We start from the raw sequence: 19,290 nt of genomic DNA on the forward strand, positions 1-19,290 counted from the left end.
TCCCTATAATCCTGTTTTTGAATACGGCTCTCAATGTATCCAAAAACTATGTTTGGAGGCCCAGAATATGGTCATCAGATAGTTAGCTATTACATAACGCAGGTGGTTTTATATGCTACTTAGCACATGTTCATACACGTGGGTAAACTTGTCAATGTCATTCATTCTTGACATTTCAATTGTCAGTTGCACTGCAGACAACTTAAATAAAACAAAGATGTGGGGTTGGCCGGGGTTTGGCGTCTGGGCGGGAAAACATCACAAGAGCTTACTTGTTATAAAACTTGTTTATATGCAGTCTAAAATTAGGCAGGGAGGAAACTTGGATGCCTGGTTCTCCCAGAATGGTAACATCTCCCGTTTTAGAATCGACTAATAAATTTATGCTGGATTTCCATTCACTGCCAGAGAAGAAAATGACGGCGAAAGAAACGTAGATATTGTCTCGCGAGTATAAACTTTTATTCATTAGTATGCCAATATTTTATAAACTAACTCGTCATCTGTCATATCATTCAAGGTTATTACGTCATTTCTTAAATAAGTTAAACCCATTATGAAAACGGCTATAAACATTCAAGAAAACAGATACTAAACGATGTGAAGATATAAGCGATCTGAATGTATAAGACAAGGCTATTGTATCCTTTATACATCCTTGACTGTGGCTCGATATTCAATCGTTTATAGTTGTCTCGTAGTCTGCTGGTTGTAGTGTTATGACAAGTGAGTGTCCGTGAACATCCCGGTATTTTCTAACTCGTAACTGGGTTTAATCACCATGATGGGTGGAGGAAATACTCGATCTACGCCCTATAGCCACCACGCCTACGAATCCCCCAGTGAGGTGGAAGACAGACTCGGCAATCTCTTTAGACAATTAGATGAGAATGGGGATGGTCGCATTGACATCCACGATTTGTCTGAAGGGTTGAAGAAACTCAAAGTGCCGCAAATACCGGGAACTGCCGAGGTGTGTATGAGCTTATCATTCGGTCATGGAAATGAATAAAATATATAAAATCTGTATTTCATATTGTTTGTTTTAAATGAATCAGGTTGTAGCCTTGTTTCAATGCGTGGGAGTGGCTAGCTAGCAGGTCACCTTCACTGCTTGCAACTTGTGCCTGCTGTTCGTTGGTGACAGATCATAGTGCCTTGCCTGCTTTCTCTCAGAGTGGGCTGGCACTTATATTATTTAGTCTTAAACATATAAGTTAGAATTAATGGCCCCTAAATGGCAAAGTCCCCTTGCTAAAATTGATTACTTCGAGCACAGATCGAGCTGTCAAACTGTTTGTCATAACTGACAGACCACCGGTATAGGGACAGACAAACATATTTTCTTTTAGCATTACCCAACAATATATTCATTTTGCAATTAAAACTATAATAATGGACAAATATGCAGTCTAGACTATTAGACTAAACCGTAGGCTGGTAATAGTAAGATATTTTTATTTCGATATATTGACATTTTCAACAAGGGGTGGATTGTGGATATTAAAATGAATATTATGTAGATTTTACAGTATGTTTTAACCGAATTTAACCATCATTTATGTTGGGTAGTAATAGTTTTAAAGGGTAGTTTGTAGCGCTACGGCCAAGCGTCCTAATTTGCTTATTACCGCTCCGACTGTTATCTTGTATAGAATAAAAAAATGTTTGGAAATGGTCTATGGATCTTAAATATGTTGTGTAAGGGGGGGTCCGGGGGTGCGCAGCCCCCCTGGGTAAGGACACGGCTTTTAGCAAAGGTTAGGTGGGTTTTTTAAGTTAGCTTCTCCCGTCGTACTCGTAGGTAAGGAAACTGTTGTGTAAGGGGGGGGGGGATCTGGGAGGGGCGACGCCCCCCTGGGTAATGATATGGCTTTTAGCATAGGTTAGGTGGGTTTTTTAAGTTAGCTTCTCCCGCCAAAATCGTTTTTAGAACGACGGCCGCAGTTCAGAATATTCCCGTTTTCTACGGGATCTGGCCGTCACCCTACAAAGGCTCCATTTTAAAAGCTACTGGACCCTCCTTAAAGAACAAATATAATGAGGGACCACAGAGGGAAATCAGGTTTTTGGGTGGAGAAACATCAAGGCCTTGTAGCTCATTGGGACAGACCGGGTGCAAAATTTTGAAAGTTATAACTGAAAACCCGCATTTTTAAAAAGGAAACAAACACAAAAACAACTAACCTACGGATCCCCACCTAACCTAACGTAGGAGTACCAGCATAGTAAAGACCAATTGAGGAAATGATATATTATAGGTAGTTAACAATACTGTACTTGAATCTCATAACAAATACATAAACCATATATTTTGATCAGCAAGAGTCTTATGCATAGGGTTAATGTAGTTCATTAGGACAGGTGTAAATTTCCTTATGGTCAAATCGATTTTCTTTATGAGGAAGTTGCTGTTTATTTTGGTTTTAAATACCATATGAAGATAGTTTGCCCACTTTACGAAATAGGATTTACTGTTACCCTGTCAGTAGTAATGTCAGTTGGTAAGCAAACAGAGTTGAGGCTTAGGGTAAGCTAAGAATACAGCAGTCTAAGGAGGTCACAGATATGCTTAAAATACACCTTAACCCAGTGGAAAATGTATAGGTCATGTTTATGTTACAGAGTGTGTGTCGTCAGTAACAACCTTATGAATGCAGTAAGTACTTTAACACGAAAACTTAGCAATGTTGATTACAGAGACATGACCTAACGTAACCTTACCCAACCTATCCTATCTTAGTCGGTCAATATCACAAACCAGAAGAGGTCATGGTCCAGAAGTTGCTGAAATAACAATTGTGGAGAGCAGTAGTTTTAATTTTGCAAAATATTTTACAGTACAGTATATGGAATTAAATCAATACTGTACTATACGTATATCCTTATCAATGGTCCTGATCATCCATACTTCGCCATCCGTGACAAGCACTTTGTTCAATCACTTTGTTTCTGTGCGTATACAAACTTTTCGTTCTTTGGAATAGGAAATCATCTTCAGCAGAGGTGGAATGGCTGTTTAAATCTTTAACGACAGGTGATGAGCTTTCTCAAGTAACCCTGCAAACTCTCCTTTCAGCGACTCAACTTTTGTCTTCGACTGCAACAATTACTTTCATGCAGTTGCTTGTTTAATTTTTCTCATACGTTTTGTTTGAATGGTTGATATTGGCTTCATGGTGATAACAAAACATAACACGAATATATATGTAAGTTGATTATTGCATTGGTTTATGACTAAACTTATGATAGCTCCACTCACTCTGCCATATACGGGCATGGTTGTTCACTATTATATCCTTTTACCGACTGTAGATAGTGGCCTCCCATTATAGGCTGTGGTATTTTTTGAAGAGCTGGAAAGCTGATAATTTTCTAGCGTCATTCTTGGTACCCGCCCATTACAATCCGGGAAAGACTGTTTAGTATTTTGCGCAGCTCCTTAAGGTTGTTGTTACCTAAACCTTTTGTGTATACTATACCTCTGGCTTGGTCCCAGGGAGCACTCTTTAGGAGCAGGGAGAATGCTGATCTACATTGGGGAGTTTTCTCAGGGTTGGTTGAGTGTGATGTAATTACTGCACTCCCAAGCTCTTCATTTCAGACAGCTAATGTTGAATGGCTTGAAAAGGCCCGGCCTTTCTTATTTCTTACGGGTAGAATTTCGGTGTCTTTTTGAGGGAGTGAGTGGCTAAGGCTACTTCACCCCTGGTTTCCCCAGTGCTAGTAACCTCAGTGATCCCAGTGGTGTCTAAGTCAAGAAAGCAGCTAAATAGGCTGCTTAGAAGACTTCTGCTTTGTGTAGAAGGGGAAGTTCCAAGGGTGGAAGGGCGTAAGAAGGCTCCGGGACCAATAAACACTTGTATTGGCCTGGTGCATTTCCCCTGTGTTAAGTTACAGTTGCTGCCATCCCTGAGGAAGTGCCGAGCCTTCATCCGCTGTGAAGAATGAGGATGCTCAGGAGATACTGGATCTTGACCCAGTATCGATAAAAGCACAGAACCCCGAGTTGGAGTGTTCCTTTTCGAGGTTCTTGCACTCGGTCATGACTGCAACAAACTGGGTTTGGCAACCATGTTATCAGTGTCGGGTAGGTTCTCGGCCATTGATCAGCACTTGGGTGCCCCTCAGTGGTTGAGACCTTTGGAGCTGCCATCGTTGGATTTTACTAGATGACTCGGATCAAGTTTTTGACCAGATCTGTGGATCTGAGAACTTTCTCGTTCTAATCTGTCCAACATGATTCTCCCTCTAACCTTGCACTTCTAGACAGAAAGTTTCTTAGGAATAGTGTTTTTTGTCAGCACCTCTGTAGGTGCGTACACTGATGGGGAGTCATCCCTTGGTGAGACTTAGAGCAGAAGGTTAATTGCCGAGGTGTCATGTGCAGGTGGCGTGGAAAAGGTGACATCTGCTTTGCTGGACTCCTAGTCCTACCACACTGTCTCCTTCAAGGGTCCTGGCTCTTCGTGAAGGTCTGTTGACATACCTTTAGATGCAGCCATGCCTGCAGGATCGTTGGGAAGGAGGTTTCTTCAACTTTCTCTAGACCCAGATCACGACCACCTACAACTTTTTCCTCTCTGAACAGTTCCGAGCATGTACAGCCCTTTTGAGGCCCCAAGCCTCACCAGTTCAGTAAAGGAGGCAGATAATGGGTAGAGTAGAATGCTTATTTTGGAGTCACCCCTTCTATTGCTGCCGCAAGTATGCTACAGTGTTTGGCAACTTGGGATAAAAAAAAACGTGACTGACCCATAAGTACAGTGAGTGTCTTTCCTGATGAATACTGGACTGCTGGCCATCCCCTTTTTTGCAGACTGACAGCGTTCATACTTATACTACAATATCACCAAGAACCCTATCATTGCTCTGGAGGTGAAGAGGTGTGGGAGAAGATTGTGCTCAAAGTCATTTGAGACTGATCTCCTGTCATCTACAATAGACTCCTCATGGTGGAGAAGTCAACTGACGGCTGGAGACGGGGCATTAAAATCTCTCCCCAGAACCAGTTTATACAGAGATTAGATTCAGGATGGAAATGGCGCGGACTGTATCTTACTGAGAAAGAGACTTCATTCTTTCATGGTATCTGAAGAATGCATACAGTATTACCAAATACCTATTCATCTTTCCTCTTGGAAGTACTTCCTCTTCTTCACCAATGGAGGGGTGTACCAGTTCAAGACCCTGTGTTCAGACTTTGCACTGCTCTCCATGTATTCACTCAAGTGTTCATGCTGATGGCGGCTTGGGTCTTTCGCAGGGGATATGTTTTTCGATGTATCCTGATCATTGGTTGATCCTGGTCTTCTCAAGGAGGCAGTTACTAAATGATAAAAAAATCTTTTGTTTGTTGTAACCTGGGAATTGTGATAAATTAGGAAAGGTCGTATCTCGCACTCAAGTAGAGATGATTTTGTCTGGGTATGCTGTTAGATACAGGAGCAGCATGTCCTATCAGATTATTGGATCAACAAACTCAGACAGGTAGCTTGACTTATGTCCAGAGGGCAGTAAGATCACAGGACTTCGTGTGCACATTGGACCTAAAGGATGCATACCCCCAGATCCCAGTTCACCAGTCATCAAGGAAATATCTAAGAATCATCTTTGACAACCGACGATACCAGTTCAAGGTTCTGTGCTTCTGCCTGTCGACAGCACCTCAGGTTTTCACAAGAATTTTCTCCTTAGTGTCAACCTGGGCCCACTAGATAGGCATTCGTCTTTTCAGATACCTGGTAATTGTGGTAAATCTTGAGAAGGCCTCCCTGCTAATTTACCATCTCTAAGACTGGTATACCTCGGAATGATCATAGACATCAATTAGCAGAAAGTCTTCCCTTATGATGACAGTATTCAGAGGCTGAAGAAGGTAGCAAGTCCCTTCTTACGAGATGCACTTCCAGCACAGCAGTGGTTATGTCTCATAGGTAACCTATCATCCCTGGAACGTCTAATGCTCAATGGCTGGCTACGGATATGATCCCTTCAGTGGCAGTTGAAGTCGAGTTGGGTTCAGCACGAGGACTCACCGGGCTTGCTAGTCCCCATGGGAGCCAAGGAGAGGATATACCTGAGATAGTGGGTGTCTGACGAGAACCTCCGGTTCATACATGAGAACAGGAAAAACCTGTTCAAGGTGCTGTGCTTCGGCCTTTCCACTGTACCCTAGGTCTTTACAAGGATGTTTGCCTTAGTGTCATCCTGGGTTCATAGGATTGGCATTCGTCTCCTAAGATACCTTGACAACTGACTGATTCTAGCAGACTCAGGGGCAACCCTTCTTCAACACCGAAACAGACTGCTCAAGTATTGTCAGGAAGGGATTGTGATAAACCTCGAGAAGTCATCTCTGCTCCCCTCTCAAAGACTGGTATACCTAGGTATGATTATAGACACCAACTTACAAAAAGTATTTCCATCAGACTACAGAGTACACAGGGTGAGGGAGGTAGCAAGACCGTTTCTCAGATGAGTACAACTGTACAACTTTCAGCCCAGAAATGGTTGTGTCTCCTAGATCACTTAGCATTCCTATTGTCCAATGGTCACTTCAGAATTTGATCTCTTCAGTGGTGGCTGAAATCCAGGTCGAGCCAACACACCAGCTCTCCAGATACGTTAGTTCCCATGAGACAGGTAACAGAAGAGAACCTCCGCAGAGGGACAGACCTTCTCATCCCTCCCCCGGGATTGATGCTCTACATGGATGCATCAAAAGAAGGGATGGGGGCCCACCTGCTGCACCACAAGTCCTCAAGGCTATGGACCGAGTCCGAAATATACCTTGGAACGTGGTACGCGTCTTTCAGTCTCTGAAGGGTGCTCCCTATGAATCATTACGCCAGGCAACAGATTGCCCCCTCACTTTGAAGACTGTGTTCCTACTCACATTGGCTTCGGCCAAAAGAGTTAGTGACATTTATAATGTATCCTATGACATCGCCCATTCAAAGGAGGGGGGGGGGAGTTACACTCAGCTTTGTCCCTAAGTTTATTACTAAGACTCAAAATCTGGGAGTAGCATATCGTAGATTTGGGCCCTTTCGGATTGGGACTCTTTGTTCTGTAACCGATGATCCAGATTAGTTGTTACTTTGCCTAGTGAGGAGTTTGAGGTATTACCTTGAACGCACTGTAGCAGCTTTCCCCCCGAGTTTCAGCACGCTTTGTTAGCACGGGGAAAGGCAAGAGGAGGGTCACAAAGAACACCATCTCATCTTGGATTTTCAGGGTCATTGACCATGCAGTGACTCCTGACCTGCTCGTGGACCTAGAGCTTGTGATGTAAGGGGCATAAGTACGCCCCTGGCGTTTAACGTAACTACAGTGTGGCGCAGGTATTGCAAGCGGGTGTGTGGAAGCATCAAACAACCTTCACTGCCCACTACCTGCAAGACGTGACCCATAGGAGAATGGAGACATTCTCCATTTGTCCTGTGGTGGCTGTACAACAAGTGGTTTAGAATGCCTCATGTTCCTTGATGGACAAGTAGTGGATGGTTGAGGGCATAGGTTACCCAGGATTAGTCTGGGATGAATGTGTAAGAATGACTGGCTCTTTCTTTCTTTCATTTTCCCCTCTCTTGGGGAAGAGCACCATGGGTCCTCTGCACACTGGCCTTCCCTATCTGTAGGTAATAACCATTTCCCTTGTGGAACCTAGTACAGATTTAATACTTGTCTACACCCCCCCCCCCAGGTGGGTATTTAGAAACGTCTATGTTTGATGATAATATTTTCCAGTTTATCTTGGAATATTCTTACCTAGACACACATTGTTAGTTTTTCCACAGGCACACAGGTTGCTCAGTCTTCTATCTGTGCATTGCACAAAATTGTAACAAGGAGTCAGGGTTTTTTATCAGAACGGGCCAAATCACAGGTCAGTAGCCAAGTCAGTGGTTGAACTCCCAACCTCCTAATGAGTGAGTCATCCATAGTAAATAGCGTAAGGTTTGTAGTGTCGGAACAAATAACACATTTAAGTAATTTGCATTCTTCCTAATGTTACAAACCTGTAGCTATTTATACCCATTGTCCTGCCATCACCTGTCCCCTAGATTTAACCCTACCTGCCATTAAAAGAGGCTTGGATTCACCAGTGTGGTAACTAGCGGGTTTGGTAGTTGCCACCTCGCTTAAAGTCTTAATGGCTAGTCTTCCAGCTTCGCCAGAAGATTATCCCTAATAAATAGCTACAGGTTTGTATTGTTAGGAAAATACAAATTAATTTCAAATTTGTCATATTTCTGTACTACACTAGAGATTGTAGGAAGAGCATCACAAGCTGCAAGGCCCTTGGGAAATCCAAACTGCAAACTATGGAACAGGTAATTACTTTCAGCATATCCAGTCAGATGTATTACTAACATGTTGAAAAATATTAGATGATAAAGGAGTTAATAAAATTTGCTTGGTGTGGGCAGTAAGCTGCTGGGCGAGAACTACAACAATTCCCTGGAGTAACATCAATTATCCATATGTAAAAAGAACTACTTTCTAAGCTACAGTATATTTAACAAAATAAGAGGGATCCCAAAGGAAAATTACTTTTTTGATGATTTATTTGATTAATGCCCTCATTAATTTTGCTTTTAGGGCATATTCAATGGTTGAATTTTTATGTAAAATTGAATTGTTCCGTAACCGAAATACAAACCACGCTATTTACATTGGGTTTACTTTCGGCGTAGCTGAAAATGATGAGCCAATAGATTTTTAACGAAGGTTAACTACCCCCGTGCTAGTTAGCAAGGGGGTAGGGGAAGGGGTAGCTTGCTACCCCTCCCCCCCACACACCGGTGAATTGTCTCACTTCACTTTTGGCTCGGACGATGTGCAGACGTGTCTGTCTTTCGTCCTCGCTTTTGACAGCCTTAATCTGTTTTTTCTTTTTCTCAGACTTTGTGTGTTTAGAAGTTGGCCTCGCCCTTCATCGCAATTATGCGCAAATGCCCTGGACTCCCCGGCCGCCCCTGTGGTACCTTCATGTCGACGGTCGAGACGGATCCTCAAACCCTTTGCCTGCAGTGTCGAGGTCAACGGTGTGCTAAGGACTTAATGTGTAGTGAGTGCAGGGAGTGGTCTACCTCCCAGTGGGAGAGGTTTGCCCGGCGGCGTAAGAAGAAGTCCAAGAGAGACCTTTCTCCTTCAAGGGTTGCCTTGAAAGAGGAAGGCTCCAAGGACTCTTCTTACGCTGCCCAAACCTCCTCCGAAGCTCCCACTCGGCCGGCCTCTCGTGAGAGACCGCCGAGTGGTAGCGTAGACCCTTGTTCTGCTTCCCGATCTCGGGGTGCTGGAGAGGGCGTCGCCTCCCATAGCGGGGCGGCTCCCCCTTCTCCTCCGGGGGAGGATTTTGATTCTCATTATGATGACCCTAATGCTGTTTCTAATGATGATCTCTTTCAGCTTTCGGCTTCCTTGGGGCTTAAGAGCTTGCCCTCCAAGGAAGCCCTGTTTGACCTTATCCAGTTGGGGGCTGCTGTCAAACAATCGCCGGTGATAGCAGAGGTAGACCCTCTGTCTATTGTCGACGTGGTTGTGGCAGAGGCTTCCGACGGGTCTGGTCAAACCTCTGCTGTTGCGGACGTTGCTGAAGGCTCTACTCCCCCTTCCGAACATCCTTCGAAGGGGAAGTTGAGTCCCACGGTCTCTCCTGCGGGTGCGCCTCCTCCTCGGGGGAGCGCACTGACAGAGACTCCTCTTCGGAGGACCGACGATCCGGATGACCTTCCTCGTGGCCGCCTTCACCGTAAGGCTCGTCGTCCTCTTCGCCGCAGGGGCCTCCCGTCTCCCTATAAGGGAGTCAAGAGGCGCCTCTTCGAGTCGTCTCTGCCGCCTTCCTCTGCAGAGGATTCTCCTCGTTGGGAGCAGACCGTAGAAGCCACGTCCTTGGACCTCTCCGCAGATTGCTCGCGATCTCCTATGCCTACCAGACCTTCTACTTCCGGCGCAGATGCTCAGCAGGCGCCTTCTAATCTCGTCAGGGCAAATGGATGTCTCCCATGGTGTGGGTACTTCCCTTGCGCACAGTAGCGCACAAGCGCTCTCCTGAGTTGCAGCCACCAGACTCGCCGCGCCAGCGCTCTCCTGCTCGTCAACGTTCGCCTGCTCGCCAGCGCTCTCCTGATCGTCAGCTCTCTCCTGTTCGCCAGCGCCCTTCTGTTCCTGCTGCGCGCCATCGGTCTCCTGAGCGCACACGATCTCCTGCTCGTCAGCGCGCACCTTGTTCCTGATGCGCGCCCACGCGCCCTAGATCTTCGGATCTGGACGCAGGCAACGACCTGACTCCTCCGCCTCGCCCACGCGCTCTTGTGTGCCCATCTTCGCCTGCGCAACAGCGCGCACGCTCCCCGGTGCCCACTTCAAGAGTTCCTGCGCGCCCGCGCTCCCACGAGCCTTCATCTTTTGAGCCCGTCCGCGAGCGTTCGCCCTTGTGCGTTTCCTCGCCACCTGATCCTGCGCCCCAGCTGCCTACGCGTCGACACCCTCCTGCGCGCCAACGTTCTCCAGAGCGCCCGCACGATCCATCGCCTGCGCGCAAGCGCTCGCCAACGCGCCCATGACTTCGATCGCCATAGGACCCTGACGCGCACACTCGCCAAATCGCCTGTGCGCGGTCGATCGCCCGCGCGTACTACGCGCCATCGTTCGCCAACGCTTCATTGCTCGCCAACGCGCCATCGTTCGCCCACGCGCCATAGATCTCCAGGGCGCCGTCGATCTCCTGCACTTCACCATTCTCCTGACCAACAGCGATCTCCTCTACTCTCGCGCGCTTATTCACCTGCGCGCCCGCGCTCCAGCAGCCTCCTGCGCGTGATTCCTTGAATGCTCCATCGCGCGAGCGCCTGTGCGACCCCCTTTCTCTCCGGGTTCCGCAGCTCGTGCCTGCGACAGGGACGCGTACTTCAAGATCGGAATCAGGATCGCCACCGCGCAAGCGCAGGTCTCTCACCCAGGACCAGGAAGAGTCGTCGGAGAGGTCTAAGCAACATTCTTCCCTTTCTTCTTTACAGGTAGGCCCCGTTGCGTCCACTCCGAAGGATCAGGCGATCCCCTTTCCTCCAGCGGGGATTACGGACACTGCGTCCGTCACCCGTCAGTCTTGGTTTGGTCACCTGATGAAAGCGGTGGTGCAGGCTATGAAGCCAGCCCTCGCTGATCTGGGACTCAAGCCAAGGACAGACTCGCCCCCGCTGAAGAGAAGGAGAGGAGTGGACTTCATGGTGATTTCTCCCAGGGAGAAGTTGGCTCCTAAGAGGTCCGTCAGGAAGGCTCCATCCCCTTCGCAGTCATTTTCTCCTTCTCTTGTGGACGAAGCCTTTCCGTCCTCAGGAGAGTCCAGCGAGGCGAGGGCCTCTCCCACGGCACCAATGGGAGAAACTCCACCTCGAGAAAGAGAAACGTTTCGTGTGGAAGGTACCTTCCAGACCTCTTTACTGGAGTCCTGTATCCCGCCCAGGAGGGAACCCAAGGACTCAAAGACGATTCCTAAGTTGTCTTCGCGGATTCGTCCAGAGCCAACCAGACCCCGGGAGAACGTCCACGTGTCTCCCCAAGAAGAGCCTCTGGGGACGGGAGACTTAGCTGCCAGTCCACAGGGAGGAGAGCAGCATGAGTCTGAGCATGCCTTCTGGCAGGTCTTGAATGTGATGAGGCAACTCAACAGGTTCAAGGACCCGGAGATCGCTCCTCACGAAGGCAAGGATATGGTCCTAGACCAAGTCTATGGTACCCAGAAACCCCCGAGGGCCAGCGCGGCTTTGCCCTGGTCCCAGGGGGTGAAGAGTGTCAGAGACAAGGTCGAAGCTCAGCTCTCGGACCTCGCCTCCTCCAGCCGTTCCTCTGCCAGGAACAGACTCCTCCCACCTCCTCGTTTACAGCAGAGGAGGTATTTTGAGATCATGGGGGATTCCAGCCTAGCTCATCCCCTCCACCACTCGGTGGAAGAGCTCACAAGGGGAACTCCGCTTGAGAAGCTCTCCGCCCGGCAGGTGACATTCTCGGCTTCGGAGATCCTGAGCCAGGAGAAGGTCGCGAAGTGTGCCATGCAGGCCACTTCGTGGCTGGACGCCTGGCTGGGTTCTCTGGGCATCCTGTTGCGCTCCAAGGACTTGTCTAAGGAGAGCAATAGGGAGGCCTTGGAGACCTTCCTCCTCTCGGGCACTCGCTCCATCGAGTTCCTGGACCACCAGGTTACCAACCTGTGGACCAACTCGGTCTTGAAGCGTCGTGATGCGGTGACCGAGAAGTTCCATCCGAATGTCCCCGCCGTGGATGTCTGCAGGCTCAGACACTACTCCATCCTTGGAGGAAGCTTGTTTGAGCCCAAGGACGTGGAACGCACAGCTGAGAGGTGGAGGAAGTCAAACCAGGATTCGCTCCTCCAAAGGGCCCTCTCATCTCAGCCCTACAAGCCTCCAGTTCCGCAACAACATCAACAGCAGCTTCGCAGGACACCGAAGCTGGCTCTGGCAGCTAAGACGAAGGTGTCTAAGCCTCAGCACTTTCCTGTCAAGGACAAGAGGGGCGGTAAGTCCTCCAGGGGAGGCAAAACTCCTAGAGGGAGCGGCCGTGGCCGTAAACGCTAGGAGTGGCAGTCCCCCGCGTGTTCACCTGTGTGGGGGGATGCCTACAAAGTTGCGTCCACAGGTGGCAGCAACATGGGGCAGATTCTTGGACGGTCTCTGTGATCGGCCAAGGTTATCGCGTCCCATTCACAACATCTCAACCTCCCCTGACAGCGAATCCAGTGTCGTTGAGCTCCTATGCCATGTGATCGGCAAAGGGGCTAGCCCTTCGGGCGGAAGTCGAGACCATGCTCAAGAAGGATGCTCTCCAAGAGGTCATCGACGGCTCCCCAGGCTTCTTCAGTCGACTCTTTCTTGTAAAGAAGGCGTCTGGAGGCTGGAGACCCGTCATCGATCTCTCAGCTCTGAACAAGTTTGTCAAGCAAACTTCGTTCAGCATGGAGACCGCGGACATGGTCAGACTTGCAGTGAGACCACAAGACTTCATGTGCACACTGGATCTAAAGGACGCGTACTTCCAGATCCCAATCCATCCGTCTTCCAGGAAGTACTTGAGATTCAGCCTAGACAGCAAGACATACCAGTTCAAGGTACTGTGCTTCGGTCTCTCCACAGCACCTCAGGTGTTCACCCTGATTTCGTCATGGGCACGCAGGAACGGCATCCGTCTCCTCCGATATCTGGACGACTGGCTGATCCTGGCAGACTCGGAGTCGACCCTTCTTCGACACCGAGACAGGCTTCTGGGACTTTGCCAAGATCTGGGGATCATGGTAAATCTCGAGAAGTCCTCTCTGCAGCTGTCCCAGCGACTGGTTTATCTAGGCATGTTATTAGACACCAATCTCCACAAAGCCTTTCCATCAGACAACAGGATAGCAAGGCTGAGGAGGGTGGCAGAGCCCTTCCTCAGGCGGGAAGAGCTTCCAGCCCAATCATGGTTACGTCTTTTAAGTCACCTAGCCTCCCTGGCCCGTCTAGTCCCGAACGGCCGTCTCAGGATGAGATCCCTGCAATGGCGGCTCAAGTCCCGGTGGAGTCAGGGCTCCGATTCCCCGGACTCTCTGGTCCTGATAAGACCCACGGAACAGGTGGACCTGCGGTGGTGGCTGATCGACGAAAACCTACGAAAGGGAGTGGATCTTCTCGTCCTTCCCCCGGATTTGACGCTGTTTTCGGACGCGTCAAAAGAAGGGTGGGGGGCCCACATTCTGAACCAGAGGGTCTCAGGCCTTTGGTCAGAATCAGAAAAGTACTTACACATCAACCTGCTATAAATGAAGGCCGTGTATCTGGCTCTTCAATAGTTCCAACGGACCCTGGCGGGCCACTCCGTGGTGGTGATGAGCGACAACACCACGGTAGTGGCTTATATCAACAAGCAGTGAGGTACCTTTTCACAACAGCTATCCCATCTTGCAGTAGAGATTCTGAGGTGGTCCGAAGTCCACTCGATAACACTATCAGCTCGCTTCATTCCTGGCAAGAGGAATGTGCTCGCCGACAGTCTGAGCAGGGCTTCGCAGATAGTGAGTACCGAGTGGTCTTTGGATCCTCAAATAGCCAACAAAGTCCTGACTTTGTGGGGTTCCCCGACCGTGGACCTGTTCGCGACAGCCTTGAATTTCAAGCTGCCTCTGTACTGCTCCCCAGTCCCGGACTCCAAGGCTCTCTGGCAAGATGCTTTCCAACAGCGGTGGGACAACATCGACGTGTACGCCTTCCCACCGTTCTGTCTGATGAGAAGGGTGCTCAACAGGACCAGACTATCGGTCAACCTGTCTATGACCCTGATAACTCCGCTATGGCATCACGCGGAATGGTTCCCGGACCCGGACCTTTTGCAGCTCCTGACGGAATATCCGAGAGAACTTCCCCCACGACACGAGCTACTCAGACAGCCACATTGCAACATCTTCCACAAAGCCGTAGCCTCGCTTCGGCTTCATGCCTGGAGACTATCCAGCGTCTCCTCACGGAGAGAGGCTTTTCGCTACAGGTTGCGGAGAGAATGTCTCGGCACCTGCGAAAGTCCTCCACGGGAGTCTACCAGGCGAAGTGGAGAGTCTTCTGTGGTTGGTGTCGTGGGAGGGGTATCTCTTCACTCGATGCCACTATTCCAGCAATAGCGGAGTTCCGCGTGTATTTGCGGGAAGAAATGCACCTTTCGGTCTCGGCAGTGAAAGGCTATCGCTCAGCCTTAAGTCTGGCCTTTAGGCTGAAAGGAGTGGACATTTCTTCCTCGCTAGAACTCTCTTTACTCATACGTAGCTATGAGCTTACCTGCCCTCAGTCGGAAGTGAGACCTCCTCCTTGGAACGTGGTTCGGGTTCTCAGGGCTCTGAAGAGACCTCCCTTCGAACCATTACGCCAGGCCTCTGATCGCCACCTGACTTGGAAGACGGCTTTCCTACTCGCGTTGGCCTCTGCCAAACGAGTTGGTGAACTTCATGGTCTCTCATACGACATCGCCCATTCAAGGGGATGGGGGGAGGTAACGTTCAGGTTCGTCCCTGAGTTTGTTGCCAAGACTCAGAACACTGGAGTGCCGGACCCACGGTTCGACTCCTTCAGGGTCACGAGCCTCCGTTCTGTAACAAGTGACCCAGACCATCTGCTATTATGCCCAGTGAGGAGTCTGAGGCGCTACTTGAAGAAGACAGCTGCAGGTCGTCCCCGCATGCAAGCGTTGTTTGTAAGCACAGGAAGGATGAAGAGGAGGGTCACCAAGAACACCATCTCGGCTTGGATTCGAAGGGTTATCCACCACGCCTTGAATCCTGACCCTCCTCCGTCACGTCGCCCTAGGGCACACGACGTCAGGGGCATCGCTACGTCCCTGGCCTTTAAGAAAAATTTCTCTGTGACGCAGGTGGTACAAGCTGGAGTCTGGAAGCGTCAAACGACCTTCACAGCCCACTACCGGCAGGACGTGACCCACAGGAGCCTCGATACCTTTTCTATCGGCCCCGTGGTGGCTGCACAACAGCTGGTCTAACCTCAGGCTCCTTAGTGGACAAGTAGCAGAAGGTTGAGGGTATTGTTACCCGGTCTTAGTCTGCGTGAATGAAAGAGTATTTCTGGCCCTTACTTCTTTCTTCATCCTCCCCTCTCTTGGGGAAAGCAGCATCCTGGTCTCTGCATAGCTGACCTCAACCTCTGCAGGTAAACCATGCTCCCTTGTGTTCCTAGTATTAAGTTAATACTGTCGCATCCCCCATACCCTGACGAGGTGGTATTGGGAACGTCCTAGCCTAGAATTTCATCTAAAGGACTCCAGGTCAACTTCCTAGGACGAGTCACACTCTTCCTCCACACACAAACTTATGTAGGCCTCACGTCCCTTGCGGAGCAAGGAACTTGTGAGGTGCAGGGACTCCTTTTCTCGAGTGCTACTCACTCGGATTCTGAGTCCCCGGGTAAAGCCAAGGCCAGTAAGGCTGGGGACTTTCCACCCTTCCTAAGGGGTAAGTCACCCAATGTGAATAGCGTGGTTTGTATTTCGGTTACGGAACAATTGACAAATTCGGAGATAATTTGTATTTTTCCTAACCATACAAACCTTAGCTATTTACACATATTTGCCTGCCAGCCCTGTCCCCCAAGACAAGTCCTACCTCTAAGTGAAGTGAGACAATTCACCGGTGTGTCGGGGGGAGGGGTAACAAGCTACCCCTTCCCCTACCCCCTTGCTAACTAGCGCGGGGGTAGTTAACCCTCGTTAAAAATCTATTGGCTCGTCATTTTCAGCTACGCCGAAAGTAAACCCAATGTAAATAGCTAAGGTTTGTATGGTTAGGAAAAATACAAATTATCTCCGAATTTGTCATTTTCTAAGTCAAAGTACAGTCAATCTCTAAAGCAGTGGTTTGGTACAGAGCAGTAAGTTTGATATAGTCATGAAGAGGATGAGATACCTGACATGGATTTGTGAACTCTGTACAACCAGTGTAGAAAAAAAAGGGTTGTAGCATTTCAAATAGTTCTATATGGATAGCCTTCAATATGATGATTTCCTGTGTCCAATGAAAGTGTGAAATGGTGAATTGTGAGGGGAAATGGCCATTGTTGATGAAATTTTAGCTATATTTGTACTGTATGTCTTTACCTTGAAGTAAGCCAAGAGGATTCACACTTCAAAACTTATATTGAACACAAAGGACCTAAAAGACTGGAAAAAATATCCGCAAAATGGATTCACTTTAAATCAAAATGTACATCTTAAACTGGAAATGAAATTTACTGGTATACATCTAAACTCATAACTATTAGTACTACACTGGGCCTTACTTTATAGAGGATATTCTGCTCAGACCCTCACCCTCAATCTTGTTCCATAATTATGTTGTCTTACTGTACTGTACTTTTAGAGATGAAATCTTTCACATAGTCTTACTTAGCAATGAGGTTAAAAGGAATTTGTAGGCCAGGTATATTAAGTAGGCTTTATTATTTTTTTATATAAAGTGTGGCCATTGTTTTTTGGACACTTCCAATTCACTCTTATCTTTTTTTCTCTCAATTTTATTCCATTTCATATTTTGACAGAACTAGACTTTTGTAGAATAATTGTATATGAACTCTGGTCTTTTTGGCTAAGGCTAAATACTAAGGTAGACAGTAGCCTATAGTATGTTAGCTAAGAGTAGGAATTAAAATTGGTCATCATGATAGTACTGTATAAGCAAAAGTATTTTGAAGTTAATGTCTGGTTGAATGTGACCTAGTATTATTTGGGGACAATGACCTGGCCCATGCTAGTCTGGAAGGTTTTTGTGGGGTCATTGATTAGGTAATATTGTTTAAGCAGTGAAATATCCAGCTATGTTAAATTACAGTACAATAAAGTACTTATGTTGGTAGGCTTGCTTGTGTAACGTGGTCATATGTAGTTTCTCCTACATTTATCTGCTTTGAATCAAGTCATGGAAATATAGATGATGGGACAATTTATCTAGAGATGTACCATACTTGAAAAGTACTGTGTGTTACATTATTATTTGCTAATTCAATATGGAATGCATCTTTCAGAAGTTTTCTTAGTTTTGGGTATTTTTTTCTGTCCATGTTTATGAAAATATCCTGTTTTAGACTACATGTATCCCACAATGTCTTCCAATGATATGATTTTTTATGTTGGGAACTGGTTATAGGTGGGGCTCTCATGTAACGTATATCAACAACATTCTATAAATCTGCACAGACATGATAATCTTACAAGCATTCTGGTATGTGATACAGTACATTCTCCACAGTCTAACTCATCGCCTTTTGAGCCCTTGAGAAAGTCTTTTGACAGGGATCACATTGTTAGGACTTTTTATTAGTAGCTTTGCCATCATTGAAGGGTGCAGGTGAGCTTCACAGCCTTTCTTGTCTGGGGGGTCTGTTGTTCTCGTTTTTTCCGCCAACGAAGTTTGGACATTGTTTTCAGCACTGTTTGTCTTTTAATGAACAACTTCTTAGCCACAATTTTACTCATAGAGTAGTGAAACTTTCAGCAATTAATTATGTAGAAATGTGGAAGTGATTCAATTTTTAAAGTCAAAGGTCAATCAAGGGCAAGCTAAAGGTCAAGAAATAAGCTGCTGTGCCAGAGGTCTACACTCTGAGGACTTTTCTAATTTGTTCCTGAGATCTTGGCAATATATTCTAAGGTTTCTAGATACCCTCTTTTATCTTCTGATCATGTAGAAGTTATTGAAGGATTTGTTTATCAATTTTCTGTCAAATGCACACTGAGTTTCATGAAGTCTTACTATTTAATCACCGTAACAAGATGGTTAGATACATTCTTTTTACCAGACCAGCAAAAATGGGTTTGTTCCGTAACTGACATACAAACCACGCTATTTAATAGGAGGTTATTACTTTCGGCGTAGCTGAAATGACGAGCCATTAGAATTTTAACGAGGGTTTACTACCCCACCGCTAGTTAGCGGGGGTTAGGGAGGGTAGCTTGCTACCCCCCCCCTCAAGCCCACTTTGCTCTCGGCTCGGGTGGTAGTCGGACATTTCCGCTCTCACCCTCGCCTCTCTGACAGCCATTAATGCATTTTTGCTTTCTCTTCTACAGGTGTGTTTGTGAAGTTGGCCTCTGCTATCATACGCAAGTGTCCTGGATTACCCGACCGCCCTTGTGGTACGTTTATGTCGGCGGTCGAGACGGACCCTCACGCCCTTTGTCCTTATTGTAGGGGCCAGCGGTGTGATAGAACTAATAAGTGTGGTGAGTGTAGGGAGTGGTCTACCTCCCAGTGGGAGAGGTTTTCTCGGCAACGGAAGAAGAAGTCCAAGTGGGATATTTCTCCTTCGAAGGTTTCTTTGAAAGTAGAAATTCCCAAGGACTCTTCTTCCGTTGCCCAAACCTCCTCCGAAGCTCCCGCTCGATCGGTTTCTTCCGAGAGACCATCGAGGGATAGCGTAGGCCATCGTTCTGTTTCCCGACCTCGGGGTTCGGGAGAGGGCGTTGCCTCCCATAGTGAGGCAGCTCCCCCTCCTCCCCCGGGGGAGGATTTAAATATTAATGTAAGCAATAATGATTTGTTTCAGCTTTGGTCTTCCTTGGGGCTCGAGGGTTCGCCCTCCAAGGAAGCCTTGTTTGACATGATCCGGTTGGGGGCTGCTGTCAAACAATCGCCGACTTTGGCAGAGGTTGATCCTCTGTCTATCGTCGACGTTGTGGTGGCAGAGGCTTCCGATGCGGTATCTCCGACCTCTGCAACCGATCAACCTGCTGTAGCTGAAG

At 47.7% G+C, this 19,290-nt stretch overlaps 1 protein-coding gene across 2 annotated transcripts in view; it reads left to right on the forward strand.

Annotated features, from left to right (window-relative positions):
• Positions 1-703: 703 nt before the first annotated feature.
• The window catches only part of SCaMC (Short Calcium-binding Mitochondrial Carrier), a 346,502-nt gene continuing 327,915 nt past the window's right edge, over positions 704-19,290 (forward strand). For both annotated transcript variants that reach the window (XM_068351977.1, XM_068351978.1), the window contains exon 1: positions 704-973. In XM_068351977.1, coding sequence (XP_068208078.1) covers positions 782-973 — 192 coding nt within the window. In that variant the 5' untranslated portion in view covers positions 704-781. The remainder of the gene's footprint in view (positions 974-19,290) is intronic.

The sequence above is a fragment of the Palaemon carinicauda genome, chromosome 28 (assembly GCF_036898095.1).
Source record: "Palaemon carinicauda isolate YSFRI2023 chromosome 28, ASM3689809v2, whole genome shotgun sequence".
Taxonomy (NCBI): Eukaryota; Metazoa; Arthropoda; class Malacostraca; order Decapoda; family Palaemonidae; genus Palaemon; species Palaemon carinicauda.